The following is a 24,787-nucleotide window of genomic DNA, read 5'->3' as shown; positions in this document are numbered from 1 at the left end:
GTAGTCTAAGGAGGAGAGCAAGGTATGGTGGGTGTGAAACCAGTGATGTGACTCCCTGTACAGATGGATGAAGGGAAATGAAGTCCTCTTGCTTGGCTTATTCTTTGAAAGAGAGTTTTGGCAGGAAACCAATGATGTAATTTCCTGTGCAGATGGATGATGGGAATCAGCATGTCACAAACAATTAACAGTATTGAAATCTTAGCCAGTTAACTTCAATCACAGTGAAATCAACATTCCATAGCTCAGCGATAAAATTAGCACACATTACAATAGTCAACATCAACTCCTACAATTGGCAGTGACTACATAACCATTACCAACCTGCCTACATATTCAAATTCCCATACAAAGCTGTTGATGTCTTATCGTCAAATGAATATCAACCCAAAAATCCTCCCCAACACTGTTTGGTTTCAACTGTTGATAGGGAGTGTAATATGCTGTTGTTGCTTACTCTGTGATAAATGGCAGGCTTACTTCGAAGTCTTTAAGTTTTATTTTCTACCTGCATACACTTGTATGGTCACCCCCCACTGTAAACCCCCAACAATGTTTCAACCCTGGAAATACCACATGTCTATTATGCCTGCCCTCTGGACCCTTGACCAAAAGTAACTGGTACTGTCCAAGCTCTCCTGCCATCACCTCTCTATGCCTCTATGAGCTCTAAAGATAAATGTACTGATGAGAGGGAGCAGCAAGATTCAGCCATCTCAAAAGTTACTCCTGGCAAGAATTGAGAACACACTAGCACCAGGCAAAAAGGATAACCTATCATCCATCGAAAACAGGAGCAATACATCATTGTGCACTTGCCATTGATGGGACAGATATCCTTCGGCCAGCATTTTCTCCACTCAAAGGCTCCCCACACACAGATCCTCCATCAAGTAAATTCATAATTGCAGACATAACTCTGGCTACCAGAAAGAAGCTTGCCTCGAGGCCAAATAATAGGTGGCCATTGTGCTATAAAATATTCCCTGAGCAATCTATGAAACATGCATGCTCTCGAGAAAGGAGCCCCAGGATAATTAAATAGAGACACAGGTGCAGGTAGGTATGGAAGCAGGCGATCCTGGGAGAGGTACATTCTAAGTCTAAGGTTGAGCAGAGCAAACCACAACTACCGGGATGACTCCCTGCTTTGACTCATCAAGTCAAGAAATTAAAACCATGACTCCTGATTTATACAGATCCCTAACCCAGCTGCTTGGCATGTGAATCAATTTAAACACTTCCAGCAATGAAATCAGCTCTGCACACCATACACAACAAGCTCAACATAATCCGCACCAACACCTAGGAATGTACAGTCACATCCCATAAAGCATGAGTGCCATAAGACAGCAAGAAGGCTGAATTAGAACCAGACACGGGTTAGGCGGAGGATCAAACAACCTTCACCATCTGTGATACACCTACTTCTTTCACTTTCACACGCTTAGCCTGCAGATCCAACATTCTTTAGAAGACAACCTCAGAAAAAACCACACCAAAAATTCAACCATTCTAACAAAGCTGAACATCATCTGTCCATGGAAACCCCACTGATGACCCTCCATGAGCAAACTCACTAATGCAGAAATATGTGTTTGCATCGACCAGAAGTAAAGGGCGAAGTGTTTTGCAAAGGTGCTGTACATGAAACCTGTGTAGACTATAACAGCCTAACATACTTAGGACAACAAAATGTATTACAATTATCACACTGGTAGGGTACCAGTGCACTAAGAGCATAGCACCGAGCAGTATTCCTGTTACCCACAAATATTGTTGTATTCATACCTAGGACAATGTTTGTATGACTCTTAGTACTACCGGACCTGAATGCAGGTTCTAATACAGTGTATCACACTGTTCTCTGTAGCATCCGAATGGGTACAGGTCTCCGTTTGGGTTCCATGCATCCAAGTTAACCACTTAAAGCAACTTAAACAGGAGCGTTTCTTATCTGACTCACACTGGGTATTATTTGGAGTTCTTATGGAAGATGATCTGTTGTTGTTTTGGATATACCTATAAACCCACAAATATAGGTCTCTTCATCCTAAAAAGGAAGCTTTTCCCTGTGTAAGGGTACCTGATTTATCCTTCTCCTCCTTCATGCTCATAATCCATCCACTGCAGAGTGGCTTCTTGGCCACTTTGGTTCTATAACAGCACTTGGGCCCACACACAGCCCCGGTCTCCTGTGAATGACTGAATATTGCAATTAAGTATCTGCTGAATGTAAAACTGAAGCCAGGGAGCTAAGGAACAGAAGACAATATTTCCAGAGTCAAGGGCACTAGAAGTATTTTAAAAGGCATACTGTACCTTGGTCCAGCTGCAAATGGCACAAACGCATGAGAGTGTCGATCAGTGGAGTTCTCAGTCGAGAACCGAAAGGGGTCAAACACCTAGAAAACAATATAGAAAACCAAAGGTAAACGGTATGGGAGCACTTCGAGAAAGGGGACAACTGCTATTCACAAATGACGATAGAGCATGAGATAACATAGCATAGGTAGCATAAGATAACATTAGGATATACATTAACTAAAATGTTTATCCTGGGAATCAAGGGCATGCCGTATGATAAAATATACCATTGTGTTTCAAATATCTTCTGAAAATGCATTTTATATTATTTGCATAGTTAAAGCACAAAACAGATTCTGCAAACTACGGATGTCTCCTTGTCCTACATGTCTGTCTGCTTTCGCTTTCATTTAGCAGCTACTTTTCAGACAATGATAGAGAGGAGGCCTATGGATGTATTGGGAAGCATATCTCGTGTGTTAGATAGAGACTGGACGAGTCGCCGACCGTCCCGTATAATAGGTTACAACAAACTGCATTCTATTATCCAAGGCAGCAAGAGGCAAGTAATAGCTCATGAGACATTACTGAGAAACTCTTGAAGGAATGTACTGAAAATACCACTTGGTGCCCCAGTAATCCATCTGGCACCCACTTCTGAGGGATTTAGAGTCACTATTTGTTCATCAAAAATTCTTTGTAGAGAGGGGCACTCCAAAAAGAACTAAAGGGGACCTTAGATTCTATGAAATAGTATGAGCTTATTCTCAATTATCGTAGTAATCCACAGGCGAATAGGAGAGGACGTGTGGATGTTCTCTGATATCAGTGTACTACTAAGACTAGTAGTGTGTTAATGGGAACCTAGGTGGGCTTCTACGATATTAGTTTACCTCTGGGACTACTCCAGAATCACTGTAAGGAGACAAGGGGTGCCTAGGTGCCCCTAAGATACAAGTATACCTTTAAGACTACTCCAGAATCACTGTAGCGAGTCAAGGGGTACCTAGGTGGCCACCTCGGATATCAGTGTACATCCAACGTTTCTCCAGAATTCCCAAAGCGAGTCAAGTAGTACAGACAGACAATGGGAGGAGGGGTCAATTAAGCATGTTTATCTTTCTTCGGGGCTAAGTGACAATACATTTAGCACACAGGGCGTGGGTGCAGAGCTAGGGACATTAGACTTTTGACACAGCACTTTGAGGATGGATCGTAGGGGATCACTTGATATAGCACTTGAAACAGAAGAGTTGGGAGAGGACATTTAAAGAGAGGATTCACGTCTTGTGCTTCTTTATGCGTAGCACACACTGCTAACCAAAAAACTTACAAACCCTTGTTGGAAAATGATTAAGGAAAGGGATTTGGAATCATGACTTGGGAATGATATTTTGTTCATGGGACTCTGAGGGTGAAGGGAGGAGCATATGAGAGGCAAACTAGAGTGGTTGGGGCATAGGGCATAGGGCTAGTAGAAAGAGACTTGGAAAATGGCATGGTATGTGGGACACAGATAGATCAGGCTTGGTTTTAACAGATCTCTTGACTGGGGGTGAATGGTTGAAAAGTTTCAGGACTCCATCCATCATCGTGTTGTGTTTGCTATGTTCGCCATAAGTGGCCAAGGGTATGCCCAGACGTGGGTCCTTTGCTCGCTGTGCCACTAGATTCAAGTTACCCTGGCTGATGATTCCCCGAAATCGGTCCGGGGGTATTTGTTTCTGGTCCATGGAGGACGTGGCTTGGCAGTTCGGGCTGGATTGTTCCCATGAGGAGCGGGGTCAAGACTGATTTGCATATGGCTGGGTCAAAACTGCGGTGGCATAGTGAGCCAAAGAAAAACGGATTAAACCAAGATATCTTGACTGGGATGAGTGGTTGAAAAGTTACAGCACTCCGTCCACCATCTTGTGTTTGGGATCCACAACCCTGGTCAATGTACTTGGTACGCTGGGTCCTGGATCTAAGAAAGATGATTAGTGGAACATAACTTGAGGCACTGAATTTAGGGCCTGGAGACTGGGACATGTACACAGTGGCAGCCATTAGGGAACGGTGGCGGGGGGTGGTTAGGGTAAAAAAAAAGAAAATGTATCTGGAGGTTGCTGTCACAGCCGCCACGTCTTCTCCAGTAGGAACCACCCAGTCTCCCAGAATCCCCTGATGAATCACAACTCTGCCTTGAGCAGAGTTGTGATTGGTCTGAGCGCCGTGGTTCGGCGCTCAGACAGTGGCTTGGAGGCTTGGCATGTGCTCCACAGAGGCTTTATAATACAGCCTGTGTAGAACATGCAGTGTGCATGACTGTTTGGCCGGCCCGAGGCGACTGGCCAAACCTTCATGCACACTTTAGGTGCAGCCACCATTCCCCCTCCGGCCAGGTGAGGCCAGCCTCACACCGCCCTATCAGCAGAGCTGCTCTGCAGTGCAACTGCAATAGTTAAAATAAAATGATAATAACAGACAGCTGCTATTATCATTTTATTTTGACTTTGCACTGCTTTAAAGCAGTGGGGCGACGTTCCTCCGCCTTAGCGTAGGAGCCGTCCCAGCATGTATATTAGGAGAGATAGGGAAATGGGACTTGGAGCACGTCTCTGTTGCACTAGTTCCTATGAATTTCTCTGGTATTTACAGAGAACCTCCAATGTGGATTTAGAGTTCATTAGAGGGTTAAATCGCTTTGGTGGTTTCTCCTTCTAGAGGACAAGTCACTCTCCACTGAATGTGGGTGGTATTTGTATAGAGAACAAATGATGAACGGAATGCTGAACAATGTCAAACACTCACCCACAGTATAGAGATCTGGGCCTAAATAAATTGCTTTTTTGCTCAACACACAATTCCAAATCCGTCTTGACCCTGCCCCCCATGTTAACAGTCCAGCCTGAACTGCCAGGCCAGGTCCTCCCAGGACCGGGAGCAAACATTCCAACCATCAATTGATCTTTCAGCATTTGTCACCCTGAGTGGGACGGGTATACCCAGACGTGTGTTCTGTGCTCGAAATGTCACTGGATTCAAGCTATCCTGGCTGATGAGGGGGTGATACCCAGGGAGGACCTGGCCTTGCAGTTTGGGCTGGATTGTTACCATAGGGAGCAGGGTCAAGACTGATTTGGAATTGTGTGCTGTTCTTTTCCATTTGTTGCCCTAAGTGAGACGGGTATGCCCAGGCGTGGGCCCCCTGCTGCCCATGCCAAGCTATCCTGGCTGACGGGGGTGTTAGCCCAGAGCTGGTCCAAGGTGTTTGTTTCTTGTCCGGGGAGAACCTAGCCTGGCAGTAGGGGGGTGGACTATTCATGGGGATCAGAGTCTAGACAGATTTGCATATGGCTGGGTCCAAACTCGGATGGTGAGCAAAAAAACAATAGAATTTGGCCCAGATCTCTGACTATGGGTGAGTGTTTGACACTGTTCAGCATTCTGTCCTTCAATTGTTCAATTTGGTATTTGTATAGAACAAATTTAGCCAGAAGGCAGCAAACTGCTGAAAAAAGACAACAGCAAATATAAAGGCTACGTGCATCTTTGACTTCGACATATCAATGTACGTTTGCAAGCACATTTACATTTTTCAACCAGAAATACAAAAAACACACACAAAAAGGAGGATACACTGACATCTGTGATCAATCTAGCACCAGATCCCAACAGTTTGGGTTGAAATACTAACATTCACTTCTAAAGAAAACAATAAATTAGATAACTATAATAACAACAGAATTACTGTACCTCTGGGTCCTTCCATACGGTCGGGTTTCTATGAATGCTATAAATGCTTAAAAATGTAATAAATCCTGCAGAAAAAGAAAAAGAAAGCTACTTAACACATGTATCCATTGAAAATAACTACATTTTCGAGCGTAGGAATGTGACAGAAAGGCGGTTTTGCATTCCAGTACAACATTTAGGACTCAACCAAACAGTCCACAAATGTGGATGAGATCTCTCCTCACACAAGTGAAATTCTGATGAGGATATGCAATTGCTTAGATCAATAATTCCACTTTTACCCGCGGGCAGGTTATATTGTTGGGTATAACTAACAGATGGCAGAGGTTTAAAAGAAACCCTCCTATGTTTCAACACTGTAGGGTGTATTAAGGCACTGCAATCAGATTTGCTCTGAAACATTGTACTAGTTGCACACAGTAATTTGGGTGGTGCTTAATTTGTACCAGTTTTTGCCAGTGCTGAGCACTGCACTGCTCCCACCCTGTCATTGCAAACACTGCTTCGCTTCATGGAAGTGAGAGCAGGAAACATGCTCTTGCTTCCATGAAGCGAAGCAGAATTGCTTTTTGACAAGAGGAGCTGCATGTCAGCAGTTCCCCTTGTCCAAAAGCAATGCTGGATACCGCAGGAGACGGCTGGGACCACGGGGGCATTGGGGATCCCCCCGCGGCCCCCAACATGCAGCCAGGCCCTGGGGGATGGAGTACCGGGGTCAAAAGTGGCCAAAGGAAGGGGGCCACGCGGCCCCCTCCCATAATATTAATAAAAAAATGTTTCTAAAAGAGGCAATGCCCCAAGGGATGGGGTCCCCGGGCCAATAATGGCCTCAGGAGGGCTGTGCAGCCCCACTCATTTAAATGTTTTTTTTTTTTTAAGTGGCCATTTCCCAGAGGACTGAGTCCCCGGGGCCGAAATCGGCGTCGGGAGGGGGACCGCGCAGCCCCTTCCCCATTTTTTTTTTTAAGTAAAAAAAATGGCTCAGGCCCTGGGCAATGGGGTCCCCAAGGCCCAAAAAAATACTAGGAGTAGAGGGGCCACACAGGCTCCCCTTCTAAAAATATAATAAGAAGAGAAAACACGGCATCTCTCCGGAGGCCCCACCCCCTTCCTGCACCACTCTGAAAACACGCCGTCTGGCACATTCTTATTTGGGAGATTAAGTCCCCTTGAATGCTAAGGGTCCTTAGGGGCCAACAAGCCCACCAGGTACCTCCACTAAGCCCCACATAGTGAGATTGCTGAGAAATGGTCCGAGGCCACACTCCTTTTTACACTACTCTGCAAACGCGCCGCTTGGTGCATTGCTGGTGGGGCGAAGAGGTCCTCTTGTGTCCTGAGGACCTCAGGACTAAAGTGGACTTCATCGCCCGAGCAGCAGTTCACCAGGAGGTGCGTTTGCAGAATGGTGTAAAAAGGGGCCGTGGCCCCAGACCACTCTCAGCGATCCAGCTGTGTGGGGCTTACTGGAGGTACCTGGTGGGCTAGTTGGCCCCCAGGAATGCTCAGGATTCAAGGGGACTTAATCCCCCAACTCAGAACGTGCATTTGCAGAGTGGTGGAGAAAGGGGGTGTAGCCTGTGTCCACCTGTCAGCAATCCCACTACCTGGGGCCTACTGGAGGTATCAGGTAGGCAAGGGGACTTTAATCCCCATCCAAGAGCGCACCAGAGAGTGCGTTTGCAGAGTGGTGGGGAAAGGGGGCATGGCCTGTTATGAGAACTTAGCAATCCCTCTGTGTGGGACTTACTGGAGGTAATAGGAGGGGTAATTGGCCCCCAAGGTTGGCCTTGGGGGCCAACTACCCCTCCAGTTACCTCCAGTAAGTCCCACGCAGTAGGATTGCTAAGAGATCTTCAGAGGCCACGCTCATCTTACTCCACCACTCTGCAAAAGCGCCTCCTGGCATAAAACTGGTTGGGTGATGAAGTCCACTTTACTCCTGAAGGACTCTGGCAGCCAAGTAGCCCACCTGGTACCTCCTGTAAGTTCTACGCAGCGGAATTCCTGAGCGATGGTCGTAGGCCCAGGCCCCTTTCTGCACCACTCTGCAAATGAGACTACTACGTTAGTTAGAAATTAGCATTTAAAAAACCTTAGAAATTCACTGAAAAAAAACATAGGTTTCAAGAACGTTATAGTTGGAAATTAGCATTTTAAAAAACCTTAGAAATTCACTGAAAAAAAACATAGGTCATGAGTGATGTAATATGTGACAACATCAGCAGTGCATTGCGGGGCCGCGAGTTATAGTTAGTTCAACTAACTATAACGGCCGAATTCCTCTGGTTTTGTATGAGTGAAATGTCCAACTAACTATAACGTCCCTCAGACCTGTGTTTTCTTTTCTATATGTATATATATATATATATATATATATATATATATATATATATATATATATATATATATATATATATATATATATACACACACACACATTAGAAAATGTGTATGATCATCGATTTCCTAGGCTTACACTTCAGTCTTTTGACAACAGGAAAAAAGACATGTCAACCACTTTTCAGGCAATGATAAGTAAAGTTTACGACCGTTTGAAAACCTGGTCCTCGATTACCATACGCTTAGGTCCTGTGAAGACGTGTTGATAAAATTGGACCCAAGACTGCTATGTAACAGCCTACCTCCTGACCTACAGTCAGTGACCAACATACCCCAAACACGCCTACAGTGTTCTACAACATGAAATCCTTGTTACCGATGCCACACCTGTTCATGGAATGCACAGCACCTTTGCCTCGGGGCCTCCGTCATCCCTTGCCTTCTTTCAGATAATTTTAGGCCTGTGTTGACAGCACAGCTGTCTGCAAGACCTATTATTACCAATATTGAAACAAATACACAAATTCTGCCTTTGCTCCCCCCAAAATGACTACAACTCTCATGTTGTTTGCTGTGTATGTATGACTCTACCTTCTTCTAACTTATGAGGCACTATTTTTAGATCATAAAGTACACTCGCTCATCACATACATTTAATAATGTTCCACATACTATGTGCACATGTAGAAATTGTTCCTTTATGTTTTGGAGTAAATAAAACTCAGACTATCATGGAATATCCATATATTTGTGCTATTTCTGTTTTATATTGCTATTTAAATAACCATATGCTCAGTACTTGGAGCCGCAGAAAATGTGTTGATCGCCTGCAGCTATCCCATCCATGATTACATTTATAAAAAGTATAAAAAAAACACTTTGGCAAAACAAAGAGGAGTGGGGGTCCATGGTAGTCAAACCAGGTCTATATGGACTTTAGCTGCACAAGCACTTATCAAAACCCTTATGCAACACAGGTGTTTCTCAAAACAGTGAGCAGAGAATAATATAAAGTGAATTTCTCATAAAGACAAACTTTAATATATTTAAGAGAAGAGTTTTCCTTTAACAAAGGAGTTTCAGATCAGAGGGTCATTGCATGTTTAGCACCACTGAAAGCATGCCCTAATTATGAGGACATAAAATAAATGTGCGCCAATAACTTTAGTTTGTGTTATATAAAACTCTAAAAAAAAACACCTTGCCAGCCTAAACCTTCCTTCGTTAACATATAAGTCACCCCTAAGGCAGGCCCTAAACAGCTCATAGGACTGAATGCATTGTAATTAAAAGATTGGGCATGCATTTTTAAGTTTTACCTGTTCTGGTACTGAAAAACTCACAAATTTGTTTTTCACTGTTGTTAGACATGCCCACCCTTAGGATAACATTGGGATACCTTATTACCTTTAATAAATGATAACGTCTGTTTGGAAGCTGGTGAAATATCATGTTCGGTGTCTAAGGAATTTATAATCTAAAATCCTTTTTAATGGTAGAGTCAGATTTAAAATCGTCATTCCTAAAAAGCCAGATTTAGAAAGTTGGCATTTTCGTGTCCTAGCCAGTTGGTGCCTGCCGCCTGTTTCCTGGGTCACATGACTAGGTGTAGTTGGCAGACATCAACACAATAGAGGGACCAGATGTTGCCAGGATGGGCCATCCAAGTCAGGATGAGAGAGCAATGCTGTAAGTCTGGGAACAGGGCAGAGAGGCAGGAGATTCCAGAGACTTCTGATGATGAAGATGAGAAAAGCATTTTATAGCGTGCAAAGCTACTCCACGGAGTGTTCAGGTGCGAAAAGCATAAGGTGGAAGGTGAACGACAGAAGTTAGCCAGCACACAAAGCCAAGTTTTAAGCTTCTCTTGAGCACTGCAACATCACTCACTACGTGCAACTCAAGGAGTAGCTGAGTCCATTAAATTGAGCCCAGATGAGCTCTTGTGCACTGAATTATGGGGATTGCTGTCAAAGGTCTGTTAGCAGATCTCAACTTTCTGGGAGGATTATAATAATAATAATAATAATAATAAAGGGGCTTGTAAAGCGCATGGTGACGCCATCCCGGCGTGTCCCCGCGCTGTGGAGAAAAGTCAGGGCCAAGGAGGGAAGTTAAAGAGAAAACAGATGGGTTTTTAAAAGTTTTCTGAACAAGGTCTCTGAATCCGCTAGCCTGATACTCATGGGGAGAGAGTTCCATTCTTTGGCGGCCATAACACGAAAAGAACAGCCACCCATTCTGGCTTTCTTGACGCGGGGAATTTTAAGCAATCCAGTTCCCCCAGAGCGGAGAGTTCTGTTAGGCTCGTAGGGGATAGCCAGATCTGTCATGTAAAGGGGAGCTTTGTGTGAGATGATCCTATAGCACATTAGAAGTGCTTTATATAGGACTCTCTTTTTTATGGGGAGCCAGTGCAGAGTGGCTAGGGCTGGCGTAGAGGCTGATCTTTTCGGAAGTCTAAGGACTAGGCGTGCTGCTGTGTTTTGGAGTACTTGAAGTCTCCTGATGTTTTTTTGTGTTGTTCCGAGCAGAAGCACATTACCATAGTCTATCCTCGAGGTCACTAGAGCTTGGGTCATAGTGCGCCTGGCTTCAAGAGGGAGGAGGTCTAGGGTACGGTTCAAGGTCTTCATCACCCCGAAGCATTTCCCTACCACTTTGTGTACATGGTTGTCATAAGAGAGTCTGGGATCAACCCAGATCCCCAGATTCTTAGCTGCTTTGCAGGGAGTGGGTAACGGCCCCAGACATGATGGCCACCACTCCTTGGTCCAGCTCGCATCCCTTCCTCCAATTACCAGAACCTCCGTTTTTGAGCCATTTAGCTTCAGGCAGTGCTGGGTCATCCAGCCTGCCAGAGCCTGCATGCAGGTTTTAAAGTTGTTAGCATCAATGGAGGGTGCTTGGGACAGGGAAATGAGGAGTTGGGTGTCGTCGGCATATGAAACTAATTCAATGCCGAACGATTCAACCACTTCAGCCAAGGGGGCCATGTAAAGATTGAACAGGGTGGGGCTCAGGGCGGAGCCCTGAGGTACCCCCTGTTCTAAAGCTATGCTATTAGAGCGATGCATGCCTCTCTGAACCTGGAAGCAGCGGTTGGTGAGAAAGGCTTTAAGCCAGCCCAGTGCTTCCTGGGTGACCCCGGCTTTGTTCAGACACTGCAGCAAGACGGAATGTGCCACAGTGTCGAACGCGGCACTAAGGTCAAGCATAATCAATGCCATAGTCTGGCCCTCATCCGCACCTGCTCGTAAGGTTTCGGTCGCTCTCAGAAGGGCGGTTTCAGTAGAATATCGTGTCCTAAACCCAGATTGAGAGCTGTGGAAGGCATTATTAGACTCTAGATGGGCCATGAGTTGGCTGTTAGCTATTTTTTCGGCCACCTTCGCCAGATAAGGTAGCAGCGAGATGGGCCGTAGGTTTTCTAGAATATCCTGGCTTATGTTTGGTTTTTTCTTTATCGGAAGTACAATGGCTTGCTTCCACTCCACAGGGAGGGTGGCTGTAGAAAAGGAGAGTTGGAGAATATGTCTGAAGTGTTGTTCTAAGACTTTAAGGCTGGCTGCTAATATCTTGGGAGGGGCAGGATCCCGAGGGGAGCCTGATTTGATGCTTTTACAGATATTATTTAAGGTAGTAGTAGAAGGGACAGAGAAGCAGTATAGGCATGCCTTAGCGTGAGTAATCTCCAAGTTCTCAGTAAAGTCAGAGCCCAAGGGCAGATCCTTAGAGAAGTTTGCATAGATGTTGGTGATTTTGCCGGCAAAGTATTTAGCAATATTATTGCATGATTCCACAGAGTCACTCTGGGCATTGCTCTCATTAGATACCACCGAGATTTCTTTGAAAATTTTAAAGAGCTCCTTTGAGGAGTTCTCAGCCTCTCCAATGCGGGTCTTATAGTGTAGTGCTTTAGCGGAACGAATAAGTTTATAGTATCTCGCTTGCGCTTTTTTATATTGGTTTTTGGCTGTGGGGCAAAATTTAATGCGCCATTCACGTTCCAGTTTTTTGCATGCAGATTTTGCAACCTGAAGTTCAGAAGTAAACCACGGGGAGGGTTTTCTCATTTTCTTGTTAATTACTGACCTACGGGTAGGAGCGGTATTATCTAGGGCAGTTAGGACACAGTTCTTAAGGCATGTATAGGCAGCCTCACAGTCGGACCCTCCAGGAGGTCCTGCCGCTTCAAGATTGTCGATAAAGGTGTCTAAGTTGAAATTTTTCCACTTTCGACATTGGTAAATCTGCGTACTACCACTCCTAGTTTCAGACTCGGACACCCATATTTGTAAGGGAATGACAAAGTGGTCAGACCAAGGAACGGGTATTGGAGGAAGCGCTTCTACTCCATTCCAGTTGCCAAATATGGGGTCGAGCAGGTGACCTTGTCTGTGAGTAGGCTCCTGGTTTTTAAGAGTTAACTGCAGGGAGAGTAATTCATCTTTTATACAGGAGGCATCCTTGTCTTGGACATCATCAGAATGAATGTTCATGTCGCCAAGTACCAGGAGTCTGGATTTCCTCAAGGCGAGATGTGCTGTCGCCTCTATTAGGCTAGCTGTAAAATCAAACAGTCTGCCTGGGGGTCTGTATATAAGAATACCTGATAGGGAGTGTTGGGGCCCCAGTGAGATAGTGAATGAAGCAGCTTCGCAGTGGTCAATTGTCAAGGGGAATAGGGAGCATTCCAGTGGGGCTCTAACAGCAATAGCTATTCCTCCACCCCTACTGTCTTGCCTGTCAAGTCTAGCGAGAGAATATCCAGGAGGCAGCGCCTCTATGATGTCAGGGTCAGAGTGTTCGCCAAGCCAGGTTTCAGTTAACATCAAAATATCAAGTGCTTCATCCTCAAGTAGATTATAGACTTGGATGCAGTGTTTACTGAGAGATCTACAGTTAAGCAGTGCGGCTTTTATCAGTTTTTTAGGGGGGACTGTTATGGAGCCCACTTCTGGAGTAAAAGGGCACATAGAACAGTTGTGTACTGATAAAGCCTTCATAGAGTGTAGACATGGTAGTGTTATAGCAGGACGGAGATTCAACAAGGTTTGTTTATCGTACCGTAAGTGGAGGGGGTTTGGTAGGCCAGGGTGTGTGGCCCCGCGCCCCGTCCGGCCGCGGACGGGCGCAGACGGGCTAGACTTTGGCTCGACTTCGGCGCGCTTCCGGCGCGCCCGCTGCACGCGTCCGCTGCGCGGTCGCTGGCCAACACACATTTATAGGCAGTAGGGGCCACTAGAGCGCTGACCTGGCCGCTCGAGCCCGGAAGTGCTGGCTCCTCCTCACCCTCCGCAACAATCGCCCAGAAATGGACGCGGCGGACCGGGGCGGGAGTCGGCAAGGAAGTGAGTGACAGAAAAATAAGTGAACACACAGAACTTTTTAAAATTTAGCCTACTCGCTAAAGTTAAAATATCACGCTGTGGATCAGCGCTAACAGTGTGACACATACATTAAAACACAGCACGAGCGGATAGAGCCTGCCACTGCCACCGGCAAGACTCTTCTCCACAGCGCGACTGCGTGAGGCAGCAGATTAAATACACATCGCCTACAACGCCACTAGAGCGCTGACCTGGCCGCTCGAGCCCGGAAGTGCTGGCTCCTCCTCACCCTCCGCAACAATCGCCCAGAAATGGACGCGGCGGACCGGGGCGGGAGTCGGCAAGGAAGTGAGTGACAGAAAAATAAGTGAACACACAGAACTTTTTAAAATTTAGCCTACTCGCTAAAGTTAAAATATCACGCTGTGGATCAGCGCTAACGGTGTGACACATACATTAAAACACAGCACGAGCGGATAGAGCCTGCCACTGCCACCGGCAAGACTCTTCTCCACAGCGCGACTGCGTGAGGCAGCAGATTAAATACACATCGCCTACAACGCCACTAGAGCGCTGACCTGGCCGCTCGAGCCCGGAAGTGCTGGCTCCTCCTCACCCTCCGCAACAATCGCCCAGAAATGGACGCGGCAGACCGGGGCGGGAGTCGGCAAGGAAGTGAGTGACAGAAAAATAAGTGAACACACAGAACTTTTTAAAATTTAGCCTACTCGCTAAAGTTAAAATATCACGCTGTGGATCAGCGCTAACGGTGTGACACATACATTAAAACACAGCACGAGCGGATAGAGCCTGCCACTGCCACCGGCAAGACTCTTCTCAAATTATAAAATTTGACTCTAAAAAAGTCCCTGTTTGATACAGTGGCCATGCACTACAACGAGGGCCCTAAATCTAACTCTTAGGTATTAGTTATCCTTAGCTATCCTTAAAATGTTGATTTATCCACGTGCCTCTCTTGTATGTAAACCTGTCATAGGAGTTTTATTCAATTTCTCTAAGCTATCGTCTGGCTTCTTTGGTGTCAAAGCTTTTACCAATTTTTCATGAGATTTTCCACCCTTATCCAAAACCACGTCACTCTTCTTCACTTCTAGAACTTTAGATAAGTAATAACACGTTTTCCGCCTCAGTGGTTGGTGCGACGATTGCTACACCTACAGCTTCACTGCTCTCGTCTGTAATGGCATTTCGTTTTGAGCCGCATTTAGCATAAATAGCTATTGTGATAGAGCTCTTTTCCATCAACCCAACAGGACAGACTCTGCAGGTTGATTCACTGGATCCTTGCATTGCTGTTTTACCAGCTTTTTGTCTTTCTTAGGCGTTGCCCGTCTTACAAGCCAGGAGCAGTACGCTTGAGCGAGAGTCGCACTAAGGAAATATAATGGCATCAAGTTGGAGAAGGATTCAGGTAGTTAGTACCAGCATGCAAATTCGCCGCAGAGATGTGTATAGATTGTGGCGAATAATCTGAAAGTATGGGAGAACGTGGCAGCCAGTCATGTGTCCTATTGGGGAAAAACTCCATAAGTTTCTTCCACTTCAAAGCTGGCATTAGGTATAAAAATGGGACCCTCAGATCCACTCTTTTAGTTCACTTCTTGACCTGTTCAAGGACTCTCAGAGGACTGCCCTGCTGACTGTGGCCATCTGTGTACTTCAGAGGACTGCCCTGCTACACCAACAGGATTGACCTGCTGCCTGATACCTGCCTTACGCCCTCAGAGGACTGTCCTGCTGCTTGAAACCTGCTTTCCTGCTTGAACCCTAAACTTCTAGAGTGGCTACAAGGTCTAGTTGACTGGCCCCTTTATCAGAGGCATCAGGGACAGAAAAGGCCATCTTGAACCCGCAATAGACCCCAGTCTGACTTAGTCCTGACTCTCAGAGAAGTGCTCGTCGAGTCCTTGACCTGTGGGAACTGGTGCTAAAGGAACCCAAATCCAGAACTGTCAAAAAGCGATCTGAGAACCAAGAGGAGACTGGGGCATATCTTCTAGCCAATCCACCCAATGTACTTTGCCTTGCCGGCATGACTTCATAGCACCTCCTGCTACGTTCTTCTCCATAGCAGCAAATCCTGTGCAGAGGGTCCTCGCAGAAGGAGTATCCAGCCTTGTGGAGTCCTTGTTGGATACAGGCTTCAGCTTCGTCCCACTGGAAATGTACAAATTCCATTAAAGAGACTAAGTCCAAACATAGAAATCTTCACCGCAGGTTATTCCAGCAGCTCCCGATGATGACGCTTACTCCTCAGACACCACTGCCTGCCTTATCCTGCTGAACTTTACCTTCTCAGACATTTTTCATACAAATTCTTCTAAGTCCAAATGCAAGCAGATAGCGTGCCCAATTCACTTTGTGTATTCAAACCGTGCTCCATTGTGGTCGGTCATAACGTTCAACTTTTTCTGGGTCTCGCACAAGTAGATGTCCACGGTTGATGATTTGAACATTTAGGCACTATTTATCACTTCAAACTTTAAAGCCACATAACTCTGGCTCTACTGATTAGATTTGATTTGTTTCGGTCTCAAAAAATGAATTAAAATAATGTACACTATATTTTAATTGCTGTGGGATTTTTCTTGTGTTATGTTTTTACTTTATTACTGTTTAAGTTCTGCATAAATACTTTACACATTGCCTCTAAGTTAATCCTGAATGCTTTTGAGCCAAGCCTACCAGAGGGTTAAGAACAGGTTAATTTAATTACGTTTTGCAGTTCACCAGGACAAGGATTGTGGATGTTGCTGAGTAGGATTTCACCCCACTCAACTAATAACCCAATTTCTTAAATTAATGATTCAAATTAGATCTAGCTTAAACCGTGTCAATTACAAATTAGTCCTACTACATATATACATGACCCGTTGCGTCAGTAATTTGAGAATGGATGTGTCCATATCAGTGGTACACAGGTAACACTCCACCCTTCTAGACCTCACCCAAAACTAGGACTAAGTTCCTCCGAGTGATGAAACAGTATATGAGGGAGAACTCAACCTGACAAAACAGCAGTAAGAATACAGTTCTCCTCCGGGGCTACACCATCATGCGACAGATACCTTGGAGTGGCAGGACCTAATTAGTTTAAACCACAAAACTCAAAAAAGTTGGAAAACAGAAGTCATTTCGGCTAACAAGCTTTCATCACTGCTTCATGATAGTTTGTTTTTTTGCCCTTTGTTGTGTAATATAATATTGTTTATTTTGCTGGGCCACAAAAACACTCTGTAAACTGTACATCATAAAATGTGTGCCCTCTTTGTTTATAGGAAATCCAAAATGAGTGAACCATATAGATGAAGCACATCAGACTTTTGTGGCTTGTACAGTTTCTAGAAATAGGTGGAATCCCAAAACAATGTATTTCACTGACAGCTATAAGGTACCAACATTACATCTATAACCTTTGTGCCCTTTGTCAGGCAAAAAGATGCCAGCTACAACCCGAAAGCCTGTACAACTAAAATCAAGGTTGCTGAACTGACAATAAAAAAGGCTGTTGAGTAGAGGGGTCTGCTGCAGCACACAACCCTGAGGAACTAAGGGCCTGATTTAGATCTCGGCGGATGGGTTACTCAGTCACAATGGTGACAGATATCCTGTCTGCCGAAATATAAATCCCATTATCTCCTATGGGATTTACATTTCTGCATACAGGATATCAGTCACCGTTGTGGCAGAGTAACCTGTCCGCCGAGATCTAAATTAGACCCTAAATGCTTTCTGGTGCTTTAAGGATCCATGAAAGGAACTTGGAATATAAATTGTGTGATGTTCAGTTGGTTTTGGATTAACTGATCCTTGAACTTGTATTAAGGTAGGACGGCTATAATATTTCCATGAGAAAAATATATCACATTATTTATTCTGGTTTTTACTTGAATTAAAATTCATACCTTCTGGTAATGTCCGTCCATCAATAAATGTCATTGGTTTAGTGAGACTTCGCGAGATGCCAGGTACTGGTGGATAGAGGCGAAGGCACTCCTTGATGCACATAGTGGTGTAAGTCATCTTACCAAGATCATCCCTGAAATACATGGTACTGTGACTGTAAAATTGTGGTCCATGTTACAGAATGCAAAATTATGTTTAAAGTGTGACTAAGTAGTGTATAAAATACTGCATTACTTACATTGCTTCTCAAAGAGTCTGCTCATTCTTTTCCAAATCAGGCAGCAATTGCTGCCTATCAAACTTTTTAACATACGTTAATCAACAACGAGGCTTTCTGGATTTTTTTTACATACATTCATACAATTTCTTGATAACCTTGATATATGATGTGTAAACGTTTCATATTATAATCTTGCTACCTTCAAGACATATATTAATATATATCAAAATAAAACAATACTGAAATTCGCAAGTTAGGATTGCCTCTGCAATCCTTAACTTGCCCTACAGCTTGCAACCATATTGGATGCAGATACTGTCCGCCTTAGACCTTGCTCTAGGGCGAACTCCTCCCCGTATACTTGAGGCATGTATATTGGAATTGTACCCGAGGCCAAACTCAAAGAAAGTAGGTGCTAGATTCTTAGACTTGGCGTTAGGATTGGCCAAACGGCGAATAGTGATAGAATGGAAAAAAACGACAAGGCCTCTGGTTACGACATGGAAAATAGATGTAACACAATGGACCAGAGCTGAGGAACGAGGATTGATAAGGGAAGAGGCCAGGGGGGTTAGGCTTCGCCCAATTGCAGATCTGTGGTCAGAAGTACTGACAATGTGGGAGCACCCAGAACAGAAGGACAGTAATAAGCCATGAATAAATACAAAGTCAGGAAAAAGATAGCGAAGTAGTGGAGAAACACACTGGTAAATTGGCACCACCCCGCCAGATATACCATCCCTAACGCATGTAATCTTGCAGTCCGGACTCACGAAGATACTAGATACTCCCGACGACACCCTCCCCCCCACTAGGAACTCCTCTCCCCCCATCTTTCTTATTTCCTTTTACTATGTTGTTTAATAAAGTTTGAGGTGTATGTGGATTAAAGAAAAAATATTGAAATTTCATGTATAACATTAATGTATCCCCTTAAAAGACGAATGCACTCCTAAAGCCTTAGAGATATGTTAAGGAGTGTTTGCATATACAGAGATGAGGCACCTTTTACTGGTAATAAATGATATGTATAAGACAAGAAAACACATAAAAGAACAAAAACGAACTGCTGGACAAGAAAACGATCTCTATAAGGGGACAGAATGAAAATAAAATGTATCAACATTTATATTGCAATACTACCAGATACGCTAATTGTATGCTATTATACAAAATGGAAAAGTTTGTAATTGATGCACAAAAAACACCAATAAAGAGAATTAAAAAAAATAAAACCTTGCACAACAGCCATGCAAACTATGAGTTGAACACCCAAAGGAATGCTCATGACCTAACTCTCGATGTGAGATGCACTTACAAATGGTGTAAATATTCTTACAGATGACATCACCTATCAAATTATCCTTAACACTATGAAAGAATGTAATGTTATTTAGTGGTTTAATATGAATTGTTAACTTAATTTGGTTGTGCGTTCAGGTGATATTTATTGGTATAAATAGTGTGAGATCATAAGCACTGCAACTGGTGTGTGAGTTGTGCCTGACATGGCTGCTGTGCAGATTTTGAACTTCAGTGTAGCCATAACTTGAACATTTCTGAGTTTTTTTTTGTTTTAATTCTGAACCGAAAAAGCACTTTAACTGTATTTATTTCAGTGTATTCCTTTTTTTATTTTACTAATGAATATTAAGTTATTATAACCAAAGCTAAACATAACTTCACTAAAACGTATGTTTTTCAGTGAGTTTTTATTTTACTCGTACCCCACACTCAGCAGTCGCCCCTCCATGGCTGCCCGGCCCTCTTCGTGTCTGGCCTGAACCGTGTCCAGTGGTAGTTGGTTGCAGGGCCTGGAAGAAGGCAAAGCTCTGCGCCCAACGTGCTGTGAGAGGACTACTCCCCGAAGCTTATGCTGTGCGCAGTCGCGAAGTGAAAATGCCCAAAGCAGGACTGGAAAACATTGCCCTCTTTTACCACTTTTTTTTTCTTTTTAATGTAATTTTTTTTAGGGTTGATGGGTTTTATGGTAGGGTTTGTGAACCCATGGCTAGCTTTACGGCCATGAACTGTGAATCTGTGGCAAGCTTTATGGAGCTTTGTTGGGACTCCATTGGAGATCGGGGGGTCTCTTGTTGGGGATATGTAGAACCCGAGAAAGGAGCAACATGTCCATTAAGGTAGCTGAATTTCAGGGGGTACGAAACCTGCTGCTACATCTGCACTCTTTTTTAATGTATTCAGGGTGGCAGGATTATTCTTTGTGATCCTCTAATAAGTCTGGGGGTGAGGTGTACTTGCCCTGCTCCTTTATGCACCCATTTATTTTAGTTTTTCTACAGGATGTGGGGAATTGAGCAATCACATCTGTAACAAGTTTCCTGATGTTTCAGCTGGCCAATCAGAGAGCTTTGATTCCATGAACCCCATGTTTGGTCGCCTACCTAAATGGAAAACAGGAGAAAATATCACTTTCCTATTATATTTTATTAGTTTTCTGAATATTGGATCCGTTAAACTGGATTCATGGAACTCTGAACATTTATATTCTGGGTACTGTTATGGTCTAATCCTTCAAAGCTAGTTTAACACTAAGGGGCTCATTAGGATGGCGGACGGACTTGAGTCCCTCCGCCAACTTGGTGTAAACCGGGACCGTCCGCCATGCATGGGCAGTCCCGCACACCGGATCAGGATGCAACTGCCACCGTAGCGGTCAGATCCTGCATTTTAAAATTGCGACGGTTGCTGCTGACAGCAACACCCGCCGCAATGCTAAAATGCCATGTTGTGCATTTCACAGCACTACGTGGCAGGCACCACACGGTGCCTACCACGTAGTACTGTGAAATGTAGGGGGGTACGCCCAAGTGCACCCTTGCCTCCCCCCACCACAAGGGGGGCCTGCAACAGGCCCCCAAACCCAATATCCGCCAGCCTTTCCATGGCAATTCCACCGCCATGGAAAGGCTGTCTACAGCCAACAACGTAATTTGGCGGACGGTGCCTGCTAGGCACAGCCCCCATTATACTGATGAATACCGTTCCCCCAGGCAATCGTAAGGATTGTCAGTGGCGGTTCCGCGGCAGACGTCTTTGTGACCACCACGGTGAGATTCCCCCGCCATCCTAATTTCTCAAAGACTGCTGATCAGATCTAACAAACAAAAACATTCCCCAAGTAAATCTCTAGTTTCATGTCGGACCTGCTAAAAATGAGAGATGCACGCACTGGGCTTAACTTGCTAAAGTCTCCAAATTCCATACTTTGGCCCCCTTTCTAGATGGATCTCCAAACTTGCCAAACCCACAGAAGACACCACATTGTAAATGTCTGGTAAAATAATTTGAATGTGTCAACTGAAGCCATAGTTATTATTAAAAGAACAGTTTTGACACCCTAATTTTAACTGTGCCCCCCTTGAAGAATCTGCACAATTGTAAAAATAGCAAGAGTATGCTGAACATGCTAAGCATCTGCTAAATATTGTTACTTTTCTCTAACAGCACTACAGTCATTAAGAGAACAAAAAAAAATTTTTTAATGGAAACTCTGACATAACAGTAAATACCCAGGCACTACTACTATATAAAATTACCTTACAACATAGTTAAAAACAGGGCCACTGGAACAAAGTGGAAGAGGAGAACCAAATTATGCAGCAGGATTGACAAAATTATGTGGCAGAAGCAGTTAATTATGCATCATAATGTGCCACATTTTCGAAAAGTATTGCTACGTTTTTTTGTTATGTTTACACTTCTTAACACTAGCTAGGCATAGGTAGCATATCAGTAGTATCAGTTTAACATCCAAATACAGCAATATGCAACAGAAAGATGACCAGACAAATTTTGCAAAGAAACTTTCACTGCACGTGCAACACGTGTCACAAAGTCTTTTGTAGCTTTGCATTCTTCTGAGCTAGGGACTTTTTTTACTGTTAAAACCTGCAGATTATGCAGCAGATGATGGGTTATGTGGAAATTAGGTAAATCATAATAAAACCATAACTGCACTTTATCTGTGGTTAGTGGACATCATCGATTCCTATGGGAGTTAAAATGGGAAATACTACTTTTGTGACTCTTTGCTTTAGTGTTCCATCCCTTGATGGATGTGAATGAAGCTTAAAATACCAATGAAAAAGCGTTTTTTGATTTGCATATAACTTCGGCGCCGGAAGACTAATCTCCACAAACATTTGCATCAAATATTGAAAACAAAAAACAAGCCTCCTGCACTGCCCCCCTCCTAGGGCTTCATACACTGGGGACCACCACCTCCCCAGGGCTCATCTTTCTTATAATCAGGCGGGCCTTGCAAAACCCCGCAGGCCCCAGGGACCACCCCCTTCCCGGTGCTATATATAAAAAAAGAAATAGGGGGCCGCATGGATCCCCTTCGGGCCCAACACTCCCCCAGTGCTTAAATACACATTAAAGAGGGGGGACTACCACCTCCCTGAGACTTACTTTCTTTCTTTTTTTTTTTAGGGAGGAGTGGGGCTGTGTGGCCCCCCCCCTCACTGGCCGTTCTCAGCGCCAGGTACCATCAGATCCCTGGGGCAGGCCCTTGAAAACCAAATGAGGGGGGCAGCACGGCCCCCTTCATTGAGCCAATAATGGTCCCTGGGGATCACCACCCCCGAAGGCAATTGTCCTATGTCCCGGGGTGCCCACAGATCCACTTACAGACCCACACTTCAATCACACAAGCACTCACAGACCCACACAGCCACTAATACACCAACTCTCAAAGATGACAGTTTACAGTTCGGATTAGATATTTTTTTCAAACCTAGAAATTCACAGAAAAAACAAATGTTACAGGGACTTTATAGTAAGGGAACAGAATTATAAACAAATTAGAAATTCAATTAAATAAACTAAGGTTACAGGGACCTTACCGGGCGGACTCGACCTCCTCAACGACTGACTAGTTAGGAGGGAGTTCTGGCATAACTCTTACTGGACAACTCCAAGGAACAGGCGATCCTGATGATAACTTTAAAAATACCTTAGAGTTCTCAGGGGAATATTACCTTTATTCATGGAATGCTAGGTAAGATTAAAAATGAAAAAACATTTGGGTCATGGAGTACTATGTCTCACCCCCAAATTATTGCCAAAGAGGCACAATACTTCAAGAAACATAACGGTAGTGAGGTGAAGGGCTTAGTCTATTTTGCAATAGATGTGATTCCTTTACATAACAGAGGAGGAGCTAGAGAAAAGTCCTTAAGAAGGTTAGAATCACGATGCATCATAGAGCTGAATAAAAAAGACTCCCAATCGGTTGGACATAAAAGAAGATCTGCTTACAAATTTTGAAATCCTGATAATGCTCCACATTGAACAGAGGCTTGGTTTTAAATGGTTTTATATTTCACAATGCATTCTTTTTTTTTCACATCAGATTTTATAGTTGACAGGCAAAATGAGCCCAGGAGAACCCAAGGCAATACATCGTATGTATAGCATGGCATTGGTAAAGATGTCAACTTTTTTAAAATACTGTCTTCGAGAAAATGAGGATATACAAGACTGAATCAAACAAAAGTAAACATCATAAACAAAGAACAGCAGTGTCGCAATGCCCATGAAAACATTATCATATATTGACTCTAAACATGATAAATTAGTATAAATACAATTGGTCACAGTGCGCATACCCAACTTTGGATCTTCATAACAGATCAGCAATACCTATTGCCGGGGGGATAGGTTCAAGATATAGACCTCGATATTCGGCCCATTGCTTCCATTTTTTCGGGTTGTTCTAGGGACACCCCGTGCCTTGAAAATCAGAATTTCCAGCCCCATTGAGAAATCAATGCCCAGTTTCCATGCCCCATTAGAGGGTGGGGAAGTCGCTTTCAAAGCCTTGGCAATGTCGCATTTAGCCAGGGTAAGCCCTAGAAATAGCAAGTGCCTTTTGTATCTATTACCTCCAATTTCGTCGGAAATGTGAAGCATAGTTAAGCGCGGGGATCGCGGAATATCCCACCCCAAAACCTCGGAGAGACAGGACAGCACCCTACACCAAAACCGCAACAGAGCAGTATAGTCCCATGTCGTGTGACGGAAGGTGCCCTCAGCCAAGCCGCAGCGCAGGCATAAGGGGGACGCAATCATCCCAGCACTCCAAAGCCTGTAACGACTAAAGTGGAGGAATTTGAATTGTATTAGTCGGAGGCGCGCAGCAATGGCCGCACTGCCATTATACACTTTGCTGTATATGGTTTGATATATTAAAAAGTGATTGCTAAGAATTGTCTTGTTGGCCCCTTTCAAGACGGGTGTAAAGGAATGCATGGGTTATAAGAAGTGATTGGATTGATTTCTCCAAGAGATTTTTTTGTTGACATGACTGTCATTCATGGAACCCTGCCTCTTGGAGTAGCGGAGCCTCTCTCTTTTGTATTAGGAGGGTTGGCAGGGGCCATGAATGGGAGTGACAATATCCTTTACTACGCCACTGCAAGGTACTGAAAGTGGTACTACAGAGGCTTCTGGAATGTGAACTGATGTTTCACTGGGAAAATTAGCTTTGCTCTAAAGCAAGCTAGAAATCTTCTGCCCCATGCTCACAAGTGTAGGTCTGCAATTTTCCATTGTTAACCAGCCTCAGCGGATCAAGGCATACTGCAGGTACTTCACTCCCCACTCTCACTGCACTGATGAAACCTTCATGGGTTCTAAGAAAAACTAACGTAGCATGGTTTTGGGCAAAGATGGAAAAGAAAGCTGCAATAACATTCCAATATAGCTATCAATGTTTTCTTCTGCACTTATGTGGTCAAGGATTCAAGATCATAAAGAACCACAAGATTCTGGTGAATTATGGGTCATCCATGCATCTTGCTTCAAACATGAAATAATGGACACTATAGGTACTAGTGTAGGATTACCTAGTGGGATTCGTCAACCAAACTCACTAACCATTCAGACTCCC

At 44.2% G+C, this 24,787-nt stretch overlaps 1 protein-coding gene across 1 annotated transcript in view; it reads right to left on the bottom strand.

The window, feature by feature from the left end:
* Positions 1–24,787, bottom strand: part of LOC146835029 (cytochrome P450 4B1-like) — a 204,537-nt gene that overhangs the window by 25,269 nt on the left and 154,481 nt on the right. Inside the window, exons 9-11 of the mRNA XM_085602690.1 lie at positions 17,648–17,781; positions 6,046–6,110; positions 2,323–2,405 (exon numbers count right to left, since the gene is read on the bottom strand). Coding sequence (XP_085458816.1) covers positions 2,323–2,405; positions 6,046–6,110; positions 17,648–17,781 — 282 coding nt within the window. The remainder of the gene's footprint in view (positions 1–2,322; positions 2,406–6,045; positions 6,111–17,647; positions 17,782–24,787) is intronic.

This window comes from Triturus cristatus, chromosome 4_2, assembly GCF_964204655.1.
Source record: "Triturus cristatus chromosome 4_2, aTriCri1.1, whole genome shotgun sequence".
NCBI lineage: Eukaryota > Metazoa > Chordata > Amphibia > Caudata > Salamandridae > Triturus > Triturus cristatus.
Note: the sequence above shows the minus strand (reverse complement) of the source record. Positions and strands in the feature narration are given on the sequence as shown.